The sequence below is a fragment of the Dermacentor albipictus genome, chromosome 4 (genome assembly GCF_038994185.2).
Source record: "Dermacentor albipictus isolate Rhodes 1998 colony chromosome 4, USDA_Dalb.pri_finalv2, whole genome shotgun sequence".
In the NCBI taxonomy this organism is placed as follows: domain Eukaryota; kingdom Metazoa; phylum Arthropoda; class Arachnida; order Ixodida; family Ixodidae; genus Dermacentor; species Dermacentor albipictus.
Window position 1 is genome coordinate 111,953,424 of NC_091824.1, and position 21,735 is coordinate 111,975,158.

Genomic DNA, 21,735 nt, shown 5'->3' on the forward strand with positions numbered 1-21,735 from the left:
GGTAAATCACTGCTGTCGAACAGGTTCTTTAGCCCTATAATGTTCTAACATCAGTTTCACACTTAAAAGAAAACGGTATTTGTTTACTTATATACCAGCCGTGGAGAAAGCGTTGCTAGAAAGACAATTAAAGGTTATTTGAGTCATTACAAAATTATTAGCACTGGGTTCAACTATGTGTAATTGGTTTGCTTAACTATTCCCGGCTGGGGCGAGAACTGTGTCGATCGTACCAAAAAAGCTATGCGATACGCCTCAAGTTTCCAGTGCCTAAATCAGAATTTTGAAGCATCAAAGCAGCTTAGCATATATTGTACGTTGGTCATTTGAGGCTCACGCAAATTCAGATTTTGTTTAAAAGTTCACTGGCGTAGTCGGGAGCATGCTGCTTCCAACTTCTTCAGTATTAACCTTGTTAACACTACCGACCTTGGACTGGACTGTTACAACTAGCCAGCTGCACTTAGAAGTTATCTCAGTGATACTGGTACTCACGCGCGGGAATGGAACTCATGAGAAAAGCTTAACCCCAGTATTAGGATATTATGCAGTCTTCTAACACTTCGGCAACAATTTCGCGATTATATGGATACTTTCTTCTTGCAAATAATTACGTGTGTTCAGTTTCACTGGAAGCCCCTATCGCCAATCGTTTCTGTCAATATTCACCGGTACTCCTACGTGAAAAAAAAATTAAATTACGGGGTTTTGCGTACCAAAACCACTTTCTGATTATGAGGCACGCCGTAGCGGAGGACTCCGGAAATTTCGACCACCTGGTGTTCTTTAACGTGCAGCTAAATCAAGTACACGGGTGTTTTCGCATTTCGCCCCTATCGAAATGCGGCCGCCGTGGCCGGACTCCTAGGTGTCGAGACCTAGGAGTCCGGCTATAAGCAAGAAGGAACGAAATATCAACTATCCAAATGCTCGGCCTTGTTTTCCCTCACTCTAGCTCATAACTATGTCCCTAAACATAGAAAGCTGCAGTTGGAATCTATTTTAGAGTTTAATGGTAGCGTAAACCCATGGAGTCCGTACCAAAAAAAAATATAGGCTAAATAATTGAAAGTCGTATTGAGGGCGAATGAACATCTGATCTGTGGGCTTGAACACTTTGTGGACACTTCTTTGCAGAAATCAAAACTAACGGGATCAGTAAATGTTGCGCGAACATGTTATGCGGTTATATTATTCAGGAAACTGAGGTAACCTCGCGAAAAAAAAAACGAAAATAAGCATTTTATTTAAAATTAGAGATCTCAGCACACTGTTCAGAAAGCGGACCAGCTTTCCGCAGCTATTTAGCTATCCAAAAAGCAATCTCCTTCAACGAGCTAAGCAGAATTACTCACCTTATCGAGGACTGAAGAGAAATAGGCAATGATTTTGGCCTTCGATAGATTAGACAACCGTCCGCTTCTTGCCCTCCCCGGACGCTTACACGTTGGTGCAAAAAACACGCTTTTCATAAACTGGTACAACTACGCACCCTAATACAACTAAACATATGAGGACAAGTGTCGAAATAGGCTTAGCGCACTCGGCTAGCTGTCCGTTCTTCTGCGAGACACAGAATCGACGGAGAAGTTATCACACACCTTTGTAACGAGGAAAGGCATGCTAAGATGCAATAATTAACACGCAAGGTCTTGAAGGGACACCATGAACATCAGCCGCACCAACGTTTGTCAGAAAATGACGTGCTGAAGTATTTGCCACACCGACAGAGAACAAGGAAAGTTCGGTTGAATGCAAATATATATTTACAATGCAATAAAATAATGAAATAACCTGGAAGACATGTGGTGAAAGTGAATAGTCGACTCGTGCATTGTTATCTATATTGTGTCCTGTTTCTCTGTACACCTTTTTATTGCGTTAGGAGCTTGTGACCATGTCATAGCTAACAACCACGATTGGTAACCCTATAGTCAAGTTGCCGGCAGTATGTGAAACAGCATGTAAAAAATTTGTGTACAACCAAATGGTGTACAATTGCCAAATTAGTAAAATGCATAAATTGGGTACTACAACAAGCTACTGAAATGCACAAACACATAGAGCAACTAAATAAAGTTTAGTGAAGAGAAGAAAGGAAACCAGTCGACTCGACCTCTAGTGACAACCATGGGAAAGGGGCCGATAGTGAAGTCAAGGAAACAAAAAAAATGGCTGTGGCTTAGCTAAGGTTAAGCCCAGGATGCGAAGCATACTAGCCTTTATTTTAGTTGTTATGCGTTGCATATTGCAATCACTCAGTTCAGCCCTTGGGCGCGGCCGGGCAGCCACCATTTAACCCCGTGACGTGACGTCACGACAGCCGGAGGAAAAGCTGGGCCCCAAACTCGCGCGCTCGCGCGCGGCCGCAGCCACCACCTGACTCCCGCACCTCCCGCTAGGGGCGCTGCGCCGGCGCGTGACGTCACGGTCACGCGCCGGCGAGTGCGTGACGGTGACAGATGGTCACCTTCCGGCGAGCGCACGAGCGGAGACCCGGCTATGTAGCTACGCGGCCGCAAGCGAGCGCACGAGTTGAGCCTCCGCTTTTGCAGCTGTTATGACGTCATATGGTAGCTACGCGGCCGCGCGCGGCGCAGCAAGTAAGAGCGTGGTTGTGCGGCTAGTATGCTTCGCATAAAATATAGTAGTTCTTGTTGTGATTGTTGCTGTTCTGATTGAGCTTATGATTACGGATATAAATTACGGCTATATAGCATATACGGATATAAATTCTCGGTACACAACATATTGCTAATTCATGAAAATATAGAAATGACTCCTACTGCCGGTGGTTACCGAACCCACAACGTCCTCCTGACGCGCTTGATCACTGCCTTCCCAAACCAGCTAAAATCGCAGCTGTCCCTGCATACACTTTCCGTGTCATTTACATCCACGTATACACAGAGTAGCCTGGGAGCAAGGAGCCTACGTGCAAGCACATGTGGGCTCCCTGCCTGGGAGTCTTCGACAGTGCCCCTCACAGCCATGGAGCCGAATGTCGAACATGTTGCAATTTCCAACGAAGAAGAAGTGGTCGCTAGCTGGCGCTCGAAGTTGCGAACCTTGGTCACTCCCCTCTCGTCTCAACAAGCGACAACAGGCAACAACAACAGCAATAACAAGAAAAACAACAACGGCAACGATGACGACGACGTGTGCGATCCCACGACCGGCTTGACATATAACTGCAGATCAGCATGACTTCTTTTCCGCAAGAAACTATTTAACTTAACCACCGAATCCGTTCCGCTCTTCAAAGTAGTACCGAAACCCGGGTAGAAACCAGAGACATTTCGGGACATCCATTAAAGATTAACCATGACGTAGTACTTTATCTTGGAATCAGGGAACTGGCCAGTAAACTCGCGTGTGCTAACCTCGAGGCATGGAGGATAACAGAGCCTAGACAATTTTTATGCAATGCCCGAGAACAAGGTGAATCCGGGGTCTTTTTATACGAATAAGTTCTGAAAAGTGTTCTTTGGGAAGTCTTGACCTGGCAATTTTGATGCCTCGAATACGAGGAGTTTTACTGGCCACTTGTCTGCTGTGATATTCAAGTTACTAATATGTTTAATAATCATAATAATGACCTATTTATTATTCACTACGAATAATGACTAGTCCTTACGAATAATAACTTCATCTTCTACGCATAACAGAGCACTGAATGTTTTCTTCATACATCTACGAAACTTTTCGCTAACCTCTATATGGTGACCTTCCTAGCTGAGTAAAGCGCATTTTATATGCCCTTGAATAGGCTGGACTCCAGTGGTGTTTCTTCGAAGTGCTTATCGAAAGAGATGCGCAACCGCTATTGGAAACCCATTACCCACTGGAAGAATGCCCATGTTGGAAAAAGCCCAAGAACTCTGCTTTAAACGAAAAATTTCCCCTACCATGAAGCTGCGATATGATGTGGTGGTCAATTCTGTCTGCTATTAATGAAATATTGGCCACTTATTTGAATGTTATCATATTTTAAATATGAACAGAGAGCTTCTACTAGAAGAAAGGGTAGCCTGCTCCTAGACCTATACAGGGTAACGGGTATTAGGAGCAGTGAATTAAAACCAAGAGTGCTCGTCTTTCCGCCACGTAACAATCACATCACGCCAGCAGACGCTGACACCAAGGAAACAAAACAGCGAATGAACTACTACACGTCGTACGTTGGTTTTACATGGTTGCTACTGAAGGTTGTGGTCCACTGTTACCGAATTCATCTGGTTTGTTCTACAGCGAGTGTCTTGAGTCTGGCAGCCTTGCTGCTTTGAGGTATCATACGAGTGTTTATCGGCTAGTTTCCCGTTCCCATAAGTTCATATACTAAATTATGCATGTGGTTTTATGGATATTCCATATCCACCACCAGGGCCGAGTGTGGCGCTGGCTGACACTCCCAAGGCTACGTTACGAATAAGTACTGATATATAAATACTCTAGAAAGTGGCCGGAGAAACCATCGCTGCTTCACCTTAACTACTAGAGCAACACAAGGTTGCGCTCGCACCGGCAGTGAGTTAAGTGATTGTTTTCTTTCACTTTCGCTTCCACTTCCCGTTGTAACAACGGAAAGGTGATCGCAAACTCAGCCCTCACCTGTCACTGCTTTTACACCTTTAAAAATTGTGATCTACCACATCGCTCTCGTCTTGTGTGACTCGCGAGCGGAAATCGTAGCCACATGCTCTGAACCATACGCTGCAGCTAGCCGCATAGACCCTCGTTTACAGAACGCTCCAAAGCAGGTGGCAGGAAGTTACAGGAATGTTTTAACTCTCTGACTAACCATATCAGTTTGTGTACACCGTGTTTCCTGTCGACAAACCTTACATTTGCCACACGTCCTTCTTCGTGTCTTTTGTATGTTTGTGTATTACATATATATGTGTGTGTGTGTAACGATCATCTCTTTTTTCTCCTTTAGAGTTGTTAGCGTCGCTGCTATCATTACGTTGTTTATGCGACTTACGTTCGCGATCACTGGATCCAGGCCAGTCCTCTGATTTCTGCTCGCGAGAATTATGAAAACCCTGCGCTCGCAGGCGTCGTCTATGCGTCATGGGGAGGGGGACAAATTTTTGACAATTCTCTTAACGGAAGCACAGCGATGACATTTCGCATAAAAGTTTTATCAATTTCGGGTACTCGTACTACACGTAACTCAAAATGACACGCATTCTGTGAATTTCGCTTGATATTGATATCCGCTTGACAATCTCATTGCTAAAGACATGCACCGCTGTAGTTAGTATTAGCGGGCATTTTAGGTTAGCGAGAACAACTGCCTTGGTTTCGGCATAGCCTTCTGCAGTAGAGCGCTTAATATTTAGACATCAGTGATGAGAGGCTGCTTCCGAACGTCAGGGGCTGATGTGCTACGAATATCAAATTATTTAGGCATGCTATCATCAGCTATTTTTCGACAGCATTCTGAAGTGTTTACAAGGAGCGTCCAGGAAAAGACCTCGCAGCACTAGCGCACGCAATATCACGATTCTGCTATCTGTAATGAAACGGTTTGCCTTCTCGCCAGCGCTGCTTTGGGCAGGATCCCTATAGCTCTATATGTAATGTGAATGCCAAGCTCTTTTACAGCGAAGCTGCATATGACTCGGATCCTGGGATTTCTTCGTCTCCGTCGACAGAACAGTCGACAGACAACCATTGCATGAATTGAAGCGAAAAGTTCCTATCTCCATTGGGATTACGTATGCAAGATGCACTCTAGTATCCATTTCAATAAATAAAAGCACAAAATAAGTGTCAACACCACGTAATATAGGGTAAGGCGCGTTCGAACAATGCTAATCACGTAGCGTTTGCCACATGCCTTACCCGGTGAAGATTTCGGTAGCATAAGCTGCAGTTGGCCCGTAAGCGGCAACTGTGGCATACGAAGCAGGAAGCGGCGTCACTACAGATTCATACAGAAAAGAAGAACCCGCATAGCAACCGATTTCGTTTGTGTTGTGACAATGGTATGGGAAGACCACGCATGGTTAGGACTCCCGAAGAGCAGCGTGAATGCGATGAGCGGCAAAGAGAACAGTAACGTCAATATGTACAATGGCATCGTACTCAGGCTAAACCGGACGCAGCGGCTGCTACGCAAAGCAAGCCACGTACGGTTACTGCGCCTTTTACACAGTACCTTTTAGTTAGGTACAGTGTATTCAATTGTCTCGCTGCCAATCATTTTATGCAGTGCATTGCTCAATCGTACCAAGCTACGCCATATTGGTCTGTCGGATCAAGTGATGCCGCAGCTTCGCTTGCCAACCACCTTCACAGCGTGGATTGGACCCCAAATTTTTTTTTTTGAATTGCAGTCGGAAACAAGCTGGTACATCTAGATGCGTCGTTTGTCGCAAGGTTTTTCTATGGACACAGGTGTGCTCTGCATAGAGCATGATGGCGCGCCGAGCTACATAGCAGTTGCTACATATCAGGCTCTGCACCGCTTGGAAGGCGCGCGCAGTAAAGGACCTCGCTCCGCTTTCATACACGATATCGCGATGCTGCAAACTGCAGTCACAAGGCCTTTGGTTCAGCGCTGATCTGAGCGGGATTGCTAGTTTGATACGTGATGGGGATACCGCGCCCTTCCATTTCCCGAATTTCAATCAGAAACCAGCTGTTATATCTAGGTGTATCGTTTGTCGCAAAGTTGTTTGCGACAAACGAGGCATGACGAGGCTGAGCTATCTGTACGAGGCATGACGGCGTGCTGAGCTATATAGCAGTTGCTGCATAACAAGCCCTGCAGCATTTGCTCTGTGCCAGTTGCAGTTTCTACTCCTTTGCGAGTATTGTTCCACAAGCGTAGAAAACGAACTTGTCCTCGTGAGTATTTTTTACCCTTCTCAAACAAAACATTTGTGTAGTAATACCGAGAGCCCTGTTATTATTGTTTCTCTTTATTTTTTCCTATCTTATTGACAGGCCTAAGTGTGAGTCCCACATTTGTTTATTTTTTATTTTTTTGGGGGGGGGGAGGAGGGTCGGAATTAACGCTTACCCTTATTTTGCCTTTTCTGTAATTATTATTATTATTGTAGAAGTCATTGTCAACACTTCCCAGCAACTGCACCCATCGTCGCATCATGATCGCATTTCGTGGGACCGCAAAATTACGTGAAGTAAATCGGAAATTATTTTGTTCCTGTCGAACTAACCATAACAGTAAGGACCAACGCAAGATCCCCACTCTGACCCACCTATTACATGAGAGCAATGTGCAGCACATACAATAAAACGTTAACTATCATTTTGTGCCTCGTCGTGTATATTCACTGCTGTATTTGCCTGTTTGTTTTTATTTATTCTTTCCAAATCTCATAATCAGTTCTTGCGTCTATTATTACATTTCTCTTTGTAAATAATTGATGTAGAAAAAAATTAACGAAGTGATGCAATCTGCAAATTCGGTGGGCTGTTCTAGCAAAGGTATATATTTTGCGAAGGCATTTAACCATCATGGTGGCGCTCGCCGCTGCGCTGCACAAAAATGCCTGGTAGTCCCGTCTACAGTGCAACATAAATCGAAATAATTGATCGAAATGTTATCAATTAATTAATTAATTAATTAATTATTCATTTATTTACTTATTTATTTATTTATTTATTTACTTATTTATTTATATACTCTTGGCATTTTTCAAGGTGCTAGAGAGCAAGGATTACAAGAACAAAAGCAAAAAAAAACTAATCAGGAATAAAAGCTAAGATATATACTGGGAACTGTGTGCACGTGACAGACCTGAACTCCCGTCTTCTTTGCATACTTCAGTAACCCTCCGCTCGTGAAGGGTAGTAAATTGTAGGACTTCTATCTAGCCTTCCTGTCTTTCTTTCTTTCTTTGTCTCATTCAGTACTTCCAGAATAACCACTAAACAGAACATTAGGTGATGTATCAGTAGATAAAATTGCCCTCTTCTAAGGATTGTTGGCTAAGGCGTCACAGAAATAGCAGTGACTTGCAGAAATAATTTTCGCGGGAAGCTGGTTTCGCTCTAGTGACATCAGCGGAAGGAACATTTGAGAAAGCGCATCTGTACGTAAGGTATATCGCAAAAAGTTCATAATTCATATACGCAGTTCATATAAGTTCAAACACCGGGTGTATTGGCTAACAAGGTTGCAATAACCAAGTTAATCAGGCGTGCGCAGCGGCAAGGAAACCAACTAAGTATTCTTCGCTTTCGGGCAACTCCAAGTATTTTTACAGCGAAGTTTTTTATGGTTACTTTCCCCAGGACCGTGTCCGTGTGTCGACACAAAACTCAACACTTCCCCTTCGGCGTCCGCGAAAGACGCCATCCGCGTTTTCCTCTCCAGATTCTCGCGAATGCGTTGTAGCTCTCAATGTAACCTTGTCAAAAATTACACGGCAATTGGCCGCTAAGACAACTCTATCATTACGCAACATCATTACGAGCAGTCTAATTTCTGTAGAGGATTTACTAAGGGTTCTTCTTAAATATCCAACTTGTTTCATTGCCTTATTTACAGTGTACGTTACGTGGTCACCCCATTTCAGATCTGATGGAATTATGACTCCTAAATGTATTTTGTAACCTGAGACAAGGTGTTGTTATCGATGGTGTAGCGGAACTTCAAAGGATTAACTTTGCGTGTCACAGTCATAGGTAACTGTCTTTTTTTTTTAATAATTAGTGCACATTTGCCAAGTTCAGCACCAGGCTTGAATTTTACGTAGAGACATATTTCATTATTCATGATCGTCATGGCACAAAATCTCGTGGTAAAGTATACAATCATCGGCAAACAGACATACTTTAACTGATATATTGGCCGCAATATCATTTATAAATACCAAGAAAAGTAATGGTCCCAGGACGGAGCCCTGAGGAACACCGGACTCTACAGGGGCAGTGTCTGAACTGATTCCAACAATCAGTTGGAACAATTACTTGTAATTAATAGTTAGTTCACAGCGAAGTTGTAAACCTTACAGAATTCCCGTGTTCTGTCAATACATGGCCGTCTACGGACGGAGTATGGTCACAGAAAACGGTTGTAACTCTTGTTTTATCGAAACTGTCCAGAAATAAATTGTATGGCGATTAGCCGCTAGGACGATTATAACATTACGCCCACTTCCATAAGCTTTTCATTTTTACGTAGTTCACAGTGAAGTTGTAATTGTTGGGAAATTCCCGTCTGCCATGCGGCGGAACTTGCACAATTGACTTTGTAAAAAAAGCATTCCGCAGTCAAAATATGTACACTTTATTTGTGTCCTTCAATAATAATATTAATAATAATAATAATAATAATAATAATAATAATAATAATAATAATAATAATAATAATAATAATAATAATAATAATAATAATAATAATAATAATAATAATAATAATATCTATATATACATAGATTCGTCGATTGAGGTAATAAACACTACAGCTTCCCTGCTCGTCCTTCACAGAGTGGAAGTGCTGATATTTTCTGTTTTTTACTTTGCGCTTGCGTCATTGTTTAAAAAAGTAATTAGCTGACTATACTCGCGGACAACTTCTTTTGGCTATGAAGCGAAAGCTACGGGGGCGGAGCTTCTCCACATGACTGTATTCGTACGCCATGTAGTCCGGGCGCGCTCGGCACAGGTTTCGGTTTTGCCAACCTCGCACAACTTCTCTAAAGAGTTCATCAACCGGCACTGAAAATTATCAATCATCAGACCCCCTTCAGACCAATCAAGCTCATCTGGGTGCCCGCGCACGCTGGCCATCCAGGCAATGGGATGGCCCATTTTATCGCTCGAGTAGCCCTCAACCGAGCCACGCCGTCCGATGACCTGGATAAGGCCAGAGACCGTTTGGTCGAATATCACGAGATCACCCTCCACTACCGCGAAATGCGGTTGAGATATCCTCCCCCAGATAAATCCTTAACAAAATTGCAACAAAGTACCTGGCACCAGCTTCAGGCACCAATTTTTTCTTTCTCCAGCTTTTCTCGCCCTGGTTCGTCCAGGCCTATATCGACAGGAATGTACGCTCTGCGGCGCGCCTAGAGACTACTTCCATCACATAATGTTCTTATGCCCTGAGCTCCAGCCACCTTCTGAGTCGCAACTCACCGACGTCGAGGGAAGGGAGACCGCGGTGTCTAGCTCCAACCCAGCCGACCAAATACGGCTGGTGGACTGGGCTCTGAGGGTCGCCGAGTGCCACAAACTCCCGGACTACCCTACGCGCTCCTGAGCCCCCTCACAAGTAATGTTGTAAAAATGCTCAAGTAATAAATGTTTACCGCCACCATGCAGATACAATAGCTCGGCGTGAATCAGTGTTTATTCACATACGATATGTATCAAGTTCTGAACAGCCAGCATCGCAGCCTGCGTCGGAGCAGCCGTATGGCGACGCGCCACCGCCGCTGCCGTCGGTAGAGCCGGCGCAGCAGTCAGCTCGCTCACGCGTTTGTATACGTGCCGATGGTTGTGATTTCCAGGTGGGCTCGCTTGGTTTCCGCGCAGACGCTGCAAAAACTTTTTTTGTGTCCTTGAACAGTCTTTAGTTGCTAAAGTTACTCAACAGCCTCTCAGGGGAGTTGATTGGCGGGACAGCAAGCGATGAACACTCACCAGTAGACGTACACGGGCGTCATTTTGCGTCTGTTTTATGTGCAAAATGTGCGACGGCCTCGGGTGTGGAAAAAAATGGCTGTGGCTTAGCTAAGGTTAAGCCCAGGATGCGAAGCATACTAGCCTTAATTTTAGTTGTTGAACCACTGTTTAGCTTGGTGAACTGCTGTTGTTTGGCTATATTTGGTTCGGCTAGACGAAGAAACAACTCATGCGTTACTCTGCTTCGCCTTCAAGAGGGGAACGCGACAGCGTTCCCATCGACCCGCCAAGGGGTGTAAGACAATGGGCTACGGCGCAGCGACTACGCGCCCCGCATTGGACGCGGTGAGCGTCGAGAAACGCAGCGTTCGGCGCGGCAACGAAATGTGCGCCTGAGCAAGCGACGCACGCCTGAGCCTTAGAAACAGCTCGTTTCTAAGAAACATCGCATTCACCATAGAGGCGCTTTTGTACCGCTTTGAAGCATCGCACTCGTGGCTCAGTGGTAGCGTCTCCGTCTCACACTCCGGAGACCCTGGTTCGATTCCCTCCCAGCCCATCTTGCAAGAGTTGAGCCAAAGCGCAGCTGCTTATATACCGCCGCGACGCCGCGAGCGACGGCGCGAGTTGGAGCCCCGTTTCTCCTCTGTCGTGACGTCACGGTGTCACGTGGTCAGCCTTGAAGGCGACGCCGCGAGCGACGGCGCGAGTTGGAGCCCCGTTTCTCCTCTGTCGTGATGTCACGCTGTCACGTGGTATGGCATGGGGTCAAAGGTCATTGAAGGCGACACCACCGCGCCTGAGGAGCTGGGCTGAGCTCTAGTAATATGCTTCGCATAAAACTCGCAAGAGCAAAGTAAAAGTGCAATAAAATAACAATATTTGACTGGTGAACGTTACGTATTGTTTCATATTAGGTACTGTAAAAAAAACAAGTATTGTTTCCTTTTTCCCACGTAAGAAAACGTGACCAATACTGCGGGACTACTTTCAGCAGCGGTGAAAGAGACGCGTTTAGTTTTCGTAGCCTTCGCTTCATAGCCAAGAAAAGTTGTCCGCGAGTATAAATTATTGATTCAAAAGCAATACCTTCAATGAAGAAGTAGTCGAGTATATTGAGAAGTCTCTAAATTATTTCTTTCCATGATGATTAAATTCAAGTTAATTAAATTCTGGGGTTTCACGTGCCAAAATCGCAATTATGAGGAATGCCGTAGTGGGGGTCTACAGAAGTTTAGACCACCTGGGGATCTTTAACGTGCCCCCAATGCACCGGACATGGACGTCTTCCATGAAGATGACTGTGAGTGAGTGAGTGAGTGAGTGAGTGAGTGAGTGAGTGAGTGAGTGAGTGAGTGAGTGAGTGAGTGAGTGAGTGAGTGAGTGAGTGAGTGAGTGAGTGAGTGAGTGAGTGAGTGAGTGAGTGAGTGAGTGAGTGAGTGAGTGAGTGAGTGAGTGAGTGAGTGAGTGAGTGAGTGAGTGAGTGAGTGAGTGAGTGAACTTTGTTGTAAATTTTTCTCAGCTCAATAGAAAGTGCGAGAGACGTGAAAAAGTACCACGTGGCCAAGCACTTGGTGAGCCAGGACATTATTTGCTACAAACATGCTTCGAACGAGCAAGCAATGCTTCATGCAGACATGGTGCACGAAGTACTGCCTTCAGAGTGGTCTCCCGTTTTCAGCAAACTGTGGGCTTTCCTTGCGTCCACGGCCCTCACGGTAGCGGAATCGAATCCCGGCCACGGCGGCCGCATATTGCTGGGGACGAAATGCGAAATCGCCCGTGTACTTAGATTTAGGCGCTCGGTAATGAACCCCAGGTGGCCCAAATTTCCGGAGTCCCCCACGACGGCGTGCATCATAATCAGATCATGGTTTTGGCACGTAAAACCCCATGTTTTATTTGCCTATACTCCTTGCACTCCTTCGTTTATTAGTGCGAAACCAGAGTAGCGTTGTGCGAGAAGACAAAATTTTGCCTGCGAGGTACCCAAATAAATGCTATCGCATATTGAAACCGAGCACTAATGTATCCAGTGCCTTTAGCGCCTAACCATAGCTTATAATTTTCGACCGTGATGACCTTCCATCTTTACAATGACGACGCCGACATGACTGAATTACACTTGGCGCCGCGGCCGATCGAAGTTTTATACAAGCATGTGGGCTTCCCCCACTGGAAACCCAATTGAAAACGCTGCAATCAAGGTGCGCAATAGCGCCGTAGTGTCACTCTTCTTATATCTGGCGTGTGTTAAGAACGGCCAGCTGCAGTGCAAGTTTTGCCAACCAGTTACGATTGTGGCGGCAACTTTCCTGGAGCGTCGCCGCACACTTCTAGCCACGGCGTGACTAAGTCGACTGTGTGTGAACAACAATACGTGCGTCCTCGACTCTCCGTCGCTGGAGTCGAGTTTGACGAAGTCGCCATTGTAACTAATGGTGCTCGCGGACCAACTATTGTTACTGAGCCGCGGGAACGTCTACTGACACCCCTTCCCACGCGCCGACCAAGACGCCAGACAATGGGCGGCCGGCGGGCGCGCTGCAGTTCGGGGAATAAATGCCCCTATGGTGCCGGGTCGTCTCCCCTACGGTGCCTGGTCAACTCCCCTATGGTGCTTCGTCTCCTCTACGGTGCCTGGTCAACTCGCCTACGGTGCTTGGACGGCCGTTTCCGTCACCTGGGTATCGGGAGAGCACCGATTGTTTAAAAACCGCTGTTGTGCGGCTGTTCACGACACTCTCTCTCAAGCAGTCATATTAGACTGATGTACTTTCTCAAACAGTCATGTTAGACTGATATAAATACTGTAAATATCTGCAAATACTGTAAATACTGTACTCAGCGTGGATAAGTTGGACGACGGCATGGGCCAGCTACCTTCTAATTCATGCCCTACTCCAGTCTTGACAACGGATCCCGAGCGATGGGATTGAACCCCCAATCATAACTGCGCATGTTCTTCGGAGCCTATACAAGTGAGCGCAGCATAAACGTTAACACGGAAGCAATTTCATTGAAAACCGTTCAAATGATTGCGCAACAAAAAAGTTCGTTATTGTGTTCGGGAATACGCTCGCAACTTTTCAACTGCCGTTTTGAATTCTATAATTTTACGTGCAAAGACGGCGATTTGGTGATGAGGTACGCCATAGTGGGGGACTCCAGTATAATTTTGACCACCAGGCGACATTTAGCGTGCCCCCAAAGCAAGGGACACGGGTATTTTTGCATTTCGCCCCCCGCCAAAATGCGGCCGCCATGGCCCGAATCTGATCCCGCTGCCTCGTACTTTTCAGCGCAACATTACAGCCGCTAATCCACCGCGGCGGATTAGTAAACAGCTAGAAAATTAAACTTGTTATGGCATCGAACAAACATATACACCTTTGCGTAACAAAAATATCCTATAATGAGCCAAATATTCTCACTGGAAATATACATTGAATTGTCGAGAACGATCGCGAATAATACACCGTTGGTCGCATCCACCTATTTCGTATTCATTAAACATTGATTAGGTTCCGTGAACTAGCCAGTATACCGTGAACCAACGAAATGTTCCTGTCAATTCTACTGGATTTCCATAAACCGAATTCACGACGAGTTTCACTGTGCCACTACTGGTGCCAAACACGCCAATACCAGAAGTCCTGGGCGGGCTACATGGCGGGCGGACTCGTGTTGTGCTAGCACCATAAATAATCAGCTTAGTCGTCCAGATCAAAACGCAGGGAGGTGACAGTAAAGGAGGTGTGTGCGTGTGTGTGTGTGTGTGTGTGTGTGTGTGTGTGTGTGTGTGTGCGTATTTTGTCAATCGACTCAAACGCGCAGGTGAGTTGCACAGGTACACTCGCCACCTACTGGTCACCAGCACATACTAAGCTCAACGCACTTCCAAAGATGGCCTCCCAACTCAAGAGCTGCTTTGATCCGGCCGAGCACCAGCTCGACACCCGAAGGAACTTTGGCGAGTACATGGTCCAGCATCTGAGGCGCCACGCAAGCTCAAAACTGGTGAGAAAACAAATGGCCAACGTTTAATGTGTATAAACGCTTTGCCGAAATATAGCTCAGTACTACAATATTCACCCAGAAGATGAATTCTGTAGAACAACTCAGAACGCCCCCAAGTTGACATAGGCAATTGTACTTTTGTGGGCTATTGAATTTCTAACACGGTAGATCTAAGTAGAACGGGTCATTTTGTCTCAATTATCGCCAGTTAGGGCCTTTCCCTAACTAGGTCACAATTTTGTCACATAGGCTGAGTATATATCTTGCATCATCATACTCTTCTGAACAAGTAGCCGCGCGAAGTCATTCTCTCGTGCTTCATCTTGTCAGAGGTAATCTATACTTTGTATCATTCCATTCGCGTTTCAATTCTCCACATTAGTTCACACATGCGTATGCAAGCGTTATTGGCGAGTATAACTTGCTATCAAAAGCCTTTTAGATTTTCCGTGGCACCGGCACTGTCTCTCAAGAAATACATAGCTTACTTACAATACAATACTTACAGACCAACCTGAAGAATATACAATACAATACAATACAATACAATACAATACAATACAATACAATACTTACAGACCAACCTGAAGAATATTAGTGATGTCTAATGGAAATTTTCATCAGTCGCTTTTGCAGTATCTGTGGAAAAGGGGCATCTCCGTGGTTTTTGCTAAAAAATATTGAATGGCGTTTTATGCCCAGTGTCAACACATGCGAATAATAAATTGTACGTCTGCATGAATTTCATACGTTATTTCAACGCGCCTGTGTTTGCTTTCGGCAAAGGGTAACTTGGCTTAAAACGAAGCATTGGCTCTGAACCAACTCCGTTTCATGTAGTCAAATAGAAAAGCACGAAACACAATGCTCTCACTGCGCAGATGTTTCAGTGATTTGAAGGAAATTCGTTGCACGTATATGATTTATTCACGTCAACGAAAAGCGTAAATCCGTTCACTCTCCAGATAGCGAAATCACTGTCGTCGAGCAGGATATTTAACCCTGTAATGCTCAAACACAAGTCTCACATGAAAAAGAAGCGAAAATTTGTTCAATAATATATCAGACGTGGAGAAAGCGTTAGTACAAAAAGCAATTAAAAGTTATTTTACTTATAACATAATTAGTAGTGCAGGAATTGATTACACGTAATTGGTTTGCTTAGCTATCCATGGCTGGGGTGAGAACTCTGTCCACGGTATCGAAAAAAGCTATGAGATATGCGTTACGATTCCGCTGCTTAAATCAGAATTTCGAAGTACCAAACAACTAAGCAGATATGCTGGTCCTTCCAGGGTAAAGCAAATTCACAGTTTCTCGAATTACATGGCGTAGCCAGGAGAGTGCTGCTTCAGACTTCTAAAGTTAGAGACTAGTTATCGCTACCTACTCAGGACTGGATTATTTCAACCAGTCAGCTACCCTAAGAAGTTAACTCAGATATGATGCAATGATCGCGCGAGAATGGAGCCCAACTTCGTAGCCAGTGAGCCACTGAGAAGGGGCGTTGTGCCCCTTCCGGTGGCAGTTGCGAGACTGCTCCTCGCTTCCCTTTCTTGACATGTGCGTATATGTATATATGTTTTCAATTCAAATAATAATAATAATAATAATAATAATAATAATAATAATAATAATAATAATAATAATAATAATAATAATAATAATAATAATAATAATAATAATAATAATAATAATAATAATAATAATAATAATAATAATAATAATAATAATAATAATAATTGTAAGACTGCACCTTGTTCCAGGGAACATGCACGTTGGTTGGTTTATGAACAACAAATTCGTGATGTGAATGTTGCAGCACCTGTACATTGCAGCACCAAACGCTTTTATTTGAAGTTCGTTGCTTGCTGCTTTGCTGCATATGCCGCAGTAAGACCACCAAATAAAAGTAGCAATGGAGTAACGTTAATGCATCGTGAAGCTTTATCACTTTATGCTGTGATCCATTCAAGCTTAGCTATGCTAGGCAGTCACCATGCAATGCTGAATCCACTGAATGCAACGCACTCTAATCATCCCATTTTCTTGTTTATACATAGTACATTTTTATTCACTGCAACCTAGCACTGGTGCCTTTGAAATGCCTTTTCAAGAGCGATTACTTTACCAAAAACTTCGGTCTTTAGAAGCAAACAAAGGATCCTTCGCCAGTGTCTGAACAAGCTTTCTGTCCCCTCATATTCTTCGCTAATCAGATCAACGGTACAACCGACGAAGCCTACACCTACAGCGAAGTAGCAGAGCAGGTGGACGCCGTGAGGACAGCGCTATGGCGACTGGGCCATGAAGCTGGAGACAAGATCCTGCTCCACAGCACAAATCGGATGCAACTGCTGCCGATGTTTCTGGGTGCAGCGTGCGCCAACGTCGCATCCGTCTGTGAATGGCCAGGCTTCAGTGCCGGTGAGTATGCAAACAACATTCTTCACCATCCGAGCGTAGACGGTCGAAGAGATACGGAAGATCGAAGGTTACAACAAAGCATGGCCAAAGGACGCAAAACGACTCAGCGAAGGCAATGTAATAGCAGCCGAGTTGTCTGACTATGTCGCGCAATAAGTAAATACAAAACGTAGAAAAACAGAGAAGCAATGGCAGGGAGGTTGACCAGAGAAGAGTGAAATGAAAAATGCAGAGCTTAATGAGGGATGTAATTTAATTTGCTTTACCCTATATGTGTAGGAAATGAGTTATGAGAATGAAAGTTTGAGAGAAGAAGGGAGTCACAGTGGTACATGGCCAGAGTCGATCACGTAAGTCACTCTTCCGTAAACATAATAATGAAGTAGGGGGCTTTGCGTGCCACAGAATCTCATTATGACGCCCGCCACAGGGGGTGACTCAGGAATCATTTGAAACATCTGGGCTTCTTTGACGTGCACTAAAATCTAAGTGCACGGGTGTTTTCGTATTTCTCCCCCGGTGAGATGTAGCAGCGTAGCCGGTATTTGATACCGCTTTTTCGTAATTAGTAGCCCAACACTATAGCCACTGAGCAACCATGGCAGGATTAAGTAAACATCGGAGCAGGCCTTTAAAAGTATTATGTGCAAGCATTCGCCAAAACGAACCACCCATAATTCTGTTAAGAAAGCGAACCAACTTTCTGCACTATTTAGTCATACAAAACGCAATCCACTTTCTCCATCTATACTGCATTGTCCAGCTTACCAATGACTGAGGAGAAATAGGCATTGACCTTAGCCCCCGACAGATTGGACAACCGTCCCCTTCTTGACCTTGACGGACGCTTACACATCGTGAAAGAAGCACACTTTGCATAAACTGGTACAACTCGGCACCCTACTGCAACTAAACCTCTGATGATAGGTGTCAAAACATTCTTCAGGTGCCCTGCTAGTTGGTTCTTCTGCGAGACACTGAATTCATGGAGAAGTGACAGCACATCTATATGTCCAGGAAGGAGATGCTAAAGTGCAATAATTACCATCCAATGTTGCCACTAGCACTGCCTGAAATGACACCACAATGATTAGCCCAATAGGAACGTTTGCCAAAAAATAGCCTGCTGAAGTTGTGCCGCAGTAACTGAGAACGACGAAAGAGCGGTTGCATGCAGTAAGATTTTTACATCGCAACAAAATAATTACCATGGGGGACACAAGGTAAGCGGAACTTCTCGAAACATGTATTGTTACCTGTCTTGTGTCCTCTATTTTTTTATTGCGCTAGAAACTTGCGGACGCATCGAAATAGAAATCTTGGCTTTGTCAGACTTCACGCTGGCCGACAGTCTATCGGCTTCGAACAAGCTACTCGTTAAAGACAACACCACAGTCCCCCGAATATGTAAACGGTTGTGTCGGTCTATTGCAGCAGCTTCTCCGACACAGCTGCACTACTACTTCTTTCATCCGACTGCTTTTGCACCCTAAAAGGTCTGCTGCTACCTTTTGTGACCGTAGAAATCACTCAGCGATCGAGCGCTATCTTTGTTAACAACCGGGCCCCATACACTGTGATGCTGCTGCGACGGTAATCTCCTAGCAGCGTGGAATCTATTGAAGCCACGAAAGTTATGGACATGCTCTATGACACACACTGCGCCACTTACAGTACGCTCAGTGCTATCTGTACGTCTGCTCCGTAACCCGGTGATGTATTTGGTTGCTCCATTGCTGATAATCTTATGCAAGCCCAGCGGTCGTAGTTTCTGGGCCTGTTAGATTGGATTGGATTGGAGCCAACTATATTTATGCCTGCAGTTGGGCGCTCGCGCGCCCCTACGAGGGCCTACGTCATCCTCGATGTCGCCGTTACTCGGCGCGGGTCTCCACTCGCCGTTGCCGGCTCGCTGGGTCCGTGCCTTTCGAGCACCTGAAGGACCTGCTGGACGGCCCAGAGCTTATCGTATCGGTTGTAGCTCTTCGCGGCTTCCTCGAGCCGCGGTGGGAGCGTTCTTGATTTAGCTTTTTCTGCATATTTGACGCAGTCCCACAAGATGTGCGTGGAGTCTGCGGTCTCCCTCCGGCAGACTCTGCACATATCTGTCGGATATGTCTCGGGGTACACGCGATTCATCACTCTTGGGCTAGGTAGCGATCCGTTCTGGAGCTGTCTCAGTACTAACGCCTCCGCCCGACTCAGTCTCGGGTGCAGGGGGTGGGAGAGTCCTGCGAGCCAGGCGGTAGGCCTTCGTGATTTCATTGAAATCCGTCATGCGGTCCTTGGTTCCGAAACACGTCGGACGGTGTGTCGCCAGGACGCGGTTGGTTAGCACTCGCGCCGCTGCGTGTGCCGTCTCATTATGGTTCTCATTGCGTTCCGACGCTTCGCCCGCATGCGCCGGGAACCACTTGACTCGTACTTTTCGTTCTTCTAGTTTGACCGCTCGCAGTACGCGCTCAGCCTCCTTGCATATGTGGCCTTTGGCGAAGTTTCACACTGCCTGTCTTGAGTCACTCAGCACCGTGTGGCAGTCTGCGTCGGCGATGGCCAGGGCGATGGCAACCTCCTCCGCTTGTTCCGCACCGGCGCTTCTCACGCTCGCTGCTGTTCTCGTGGCGCCGGTTGACGCCTCTATGACGACCGCTGCGAAGGCGTTCCGTTGGTATTCGGCCACGTCCACGTACCGCGCGTGTTCGTCATTGGCTTGGTGGTCGATGAGAGCCTTGGCCCTCGCCGCTCTTCTTCCCTTGTTGAACTCGGGATTCATGTTCTTCGGTATGGGGTCGATTCTGGTCTGGCGTCGGACCTATTCGGGGACGGGGAGCGTCACCTCTACCTCGTTCGAGCGTCTAATTCCCAGATCGGCCAGTATCTTCCTCCCGGCTTTGGTCATGGACAGCCGCTCCAGTTGAGAGGTCCGTTGCGCTTCGGCTATTTCTTCGAGCGTATTGTGTATACCGAGTTTTAACAAGCGGGTCGTGCTCGTGGACTCCAACAGGCCCAGCGCCGCCTTGTACGCTCTTCTGATGAGCACGTTGATATTGTTTCGTTCGTGTTGCAGCCATTTGTGGTAAGCTGCAAAGTACGTGACGTGCCTGATGACGAAGGATTGGACGGGCCTAATCAGGCTCTCCTCTCTCATGCCAGCCTTTCGGGAAGTGACTCGTTTGAGGAGTTGAATCGCGTTGGCTGCCTTTGCCTTGAGACGGGTGATGGTTTCGCCGTTTCTTCCGTGCTTTTCGATGACCATGCCTAGGATCCTCATTTTGCCGACCTCGGTAATCACGTTGCCGGATTTGGTGACGATTCTGATTTTTTCGTTTTCGCGTTGTCTGGCCTTGCCTCTGCTGTTTTTGGTAGGTGGGAGTATGAGAAGCTCCGATTTGCTCAGCGAACATCTCAGTCCGGTGCCGCTGGTCTTCTATTGCGTCGAAGGCGGCTTGTAGCGCGCCCTCGATGTGGGCGTCGCTGCCACCGGTCACCCATAGCGTGACATCGTCTGCGTAGATGGTGTGCCTGACGTCTTCAATGAGCCAGAGCTTTTCGGCCACTCCGATCATTACCAAGTTGAACAGCATCGGCGAAATGACCGATCCCTGCGGTGTGCCGGTGCTCCCGAGCTTGTTCTCTTGCGTGTGTAGGTCGCCTGCTCGTAGCTCGACGGTCCTGTCCATGAGGAAGTCCTTGATATAGTTATAGGATCTTTCGCCCATGTTGAGCTTGGAGACTTGGGACAGAATCGCCGAGTGTTTCACCTTATCGAAGGCGCTCTGTAGGGCGAGCCCTAGGATTGCTTTGTTGTCGCGGGCGTTGCCGCAATCATCGATGATTTGGTATTTGAGCTGCAGCATCGCGTCCTGCGTGCTGAGGTGCTGTCTGAAGCCGATCAAAGTGGCCGGGTACAGCCCTTCCCGTTCCAGGTAATCTTGCCACCTGTTGAGCAGGACGTGCTCCAGCACCTTGTCCACGCAGGACGTGAGTGAGATGGGCCGGAGGTTATCCGTGTCTGGCGGCTTCCCCGGCTTGGGGATCAGGATGGCCTTGGCTGTCTTCCACAGCTTTGGCAGCGCGCCCGCTCTCCAGCTCTTGTAGTATTTTGCGAGTTTTCCAATCGAGCCGTCATCGAGGTTCTTGAGCGCCTTGTTCGTGACGAGGTCCGGGCCGGCTGCCGACCGACGATGGTATCGAAGACATCGACTCGTGGACGGTCGAAATCACCAAGAGCATACGCGACGCGACCAAAGAAATTGAAACGGGCGCGGAGGTCGACAAATTAGACAGCCGGCTTGCGCATCTCATCGAAGCCAAACAGTCGATACTCAATTGCTGGAAGAAACAACAGCTTAACCACAGACTGAGAAAGATTCTTCGATCCCATCGTCACCGTCGCTCTTCTGGCTTGTGGCGTCTCGAAAGGCATCCCAGTCTATCCATCTGTGTGTTTGGATGCTGGTGTCGTTGGGCTCCGGTATGCCGATTTCCACGATGGTGTGGTCGCTGCCTAGATCGGTCCCCATGTTTCTCCAGGTGATCGCACCCCGGATGTCGTTCTTGACGAACGCGAGGTCCGGAGTGGTGTCCCGGGACACGGAGTTACCAATTCTCGTCGGATGTGTCGGGTCCGTGATGAGGGTGAAGTATAGTTCCTTGGCGACTTGGTACAGGTCGCGG

The 21,735-nt window shown here is 46.5% G+C and overlaps 2 protein-coding genes and 1 pseudogene across 2 annotated transcripts in view; 1 reads left to right on the top strand and 2 right to left on the bottom strand.

Annotated features, from left to right (window-relative positions):
* Nucleotides 1-21,735, bottom strand: part of LOC139059256 (uncharacterized) — a 284,919-nt gene that overhangs the window by 90,875 nt on the left and 172,309 nt on the right. The window lies entirely within an intron of this gene.
* The window catches only part of LOC139059255 (uncharacterized), a 52,734-nt gene continuing 37,823 nt past the window's right edge, over nt 6,825-21,735 (top strand). Inside the window, exons 1-3 of the mRNA XM_070537420.1 lie at nt 6,825-6,858; nt 14,449-14,631; nt 16,851-17,058. Of these exons, the coding sequence (XP_070393521.1) occupies nt 14,518-14,631; nt 16,851-17,058 (322 nt within the window). The 5' untranslated portion in view covers nt 6,825-6,858; nt 14,449-14,517. The remainder of the gene's footprint in view (nt 6,859-14,448; nt 14,632-16,850; nt 17,059-21,735) is intronic.
* LOC139059691 (uncharacterized) lies at nt 18,910-20,915 on the bottom strand (annotated as a pseudogene).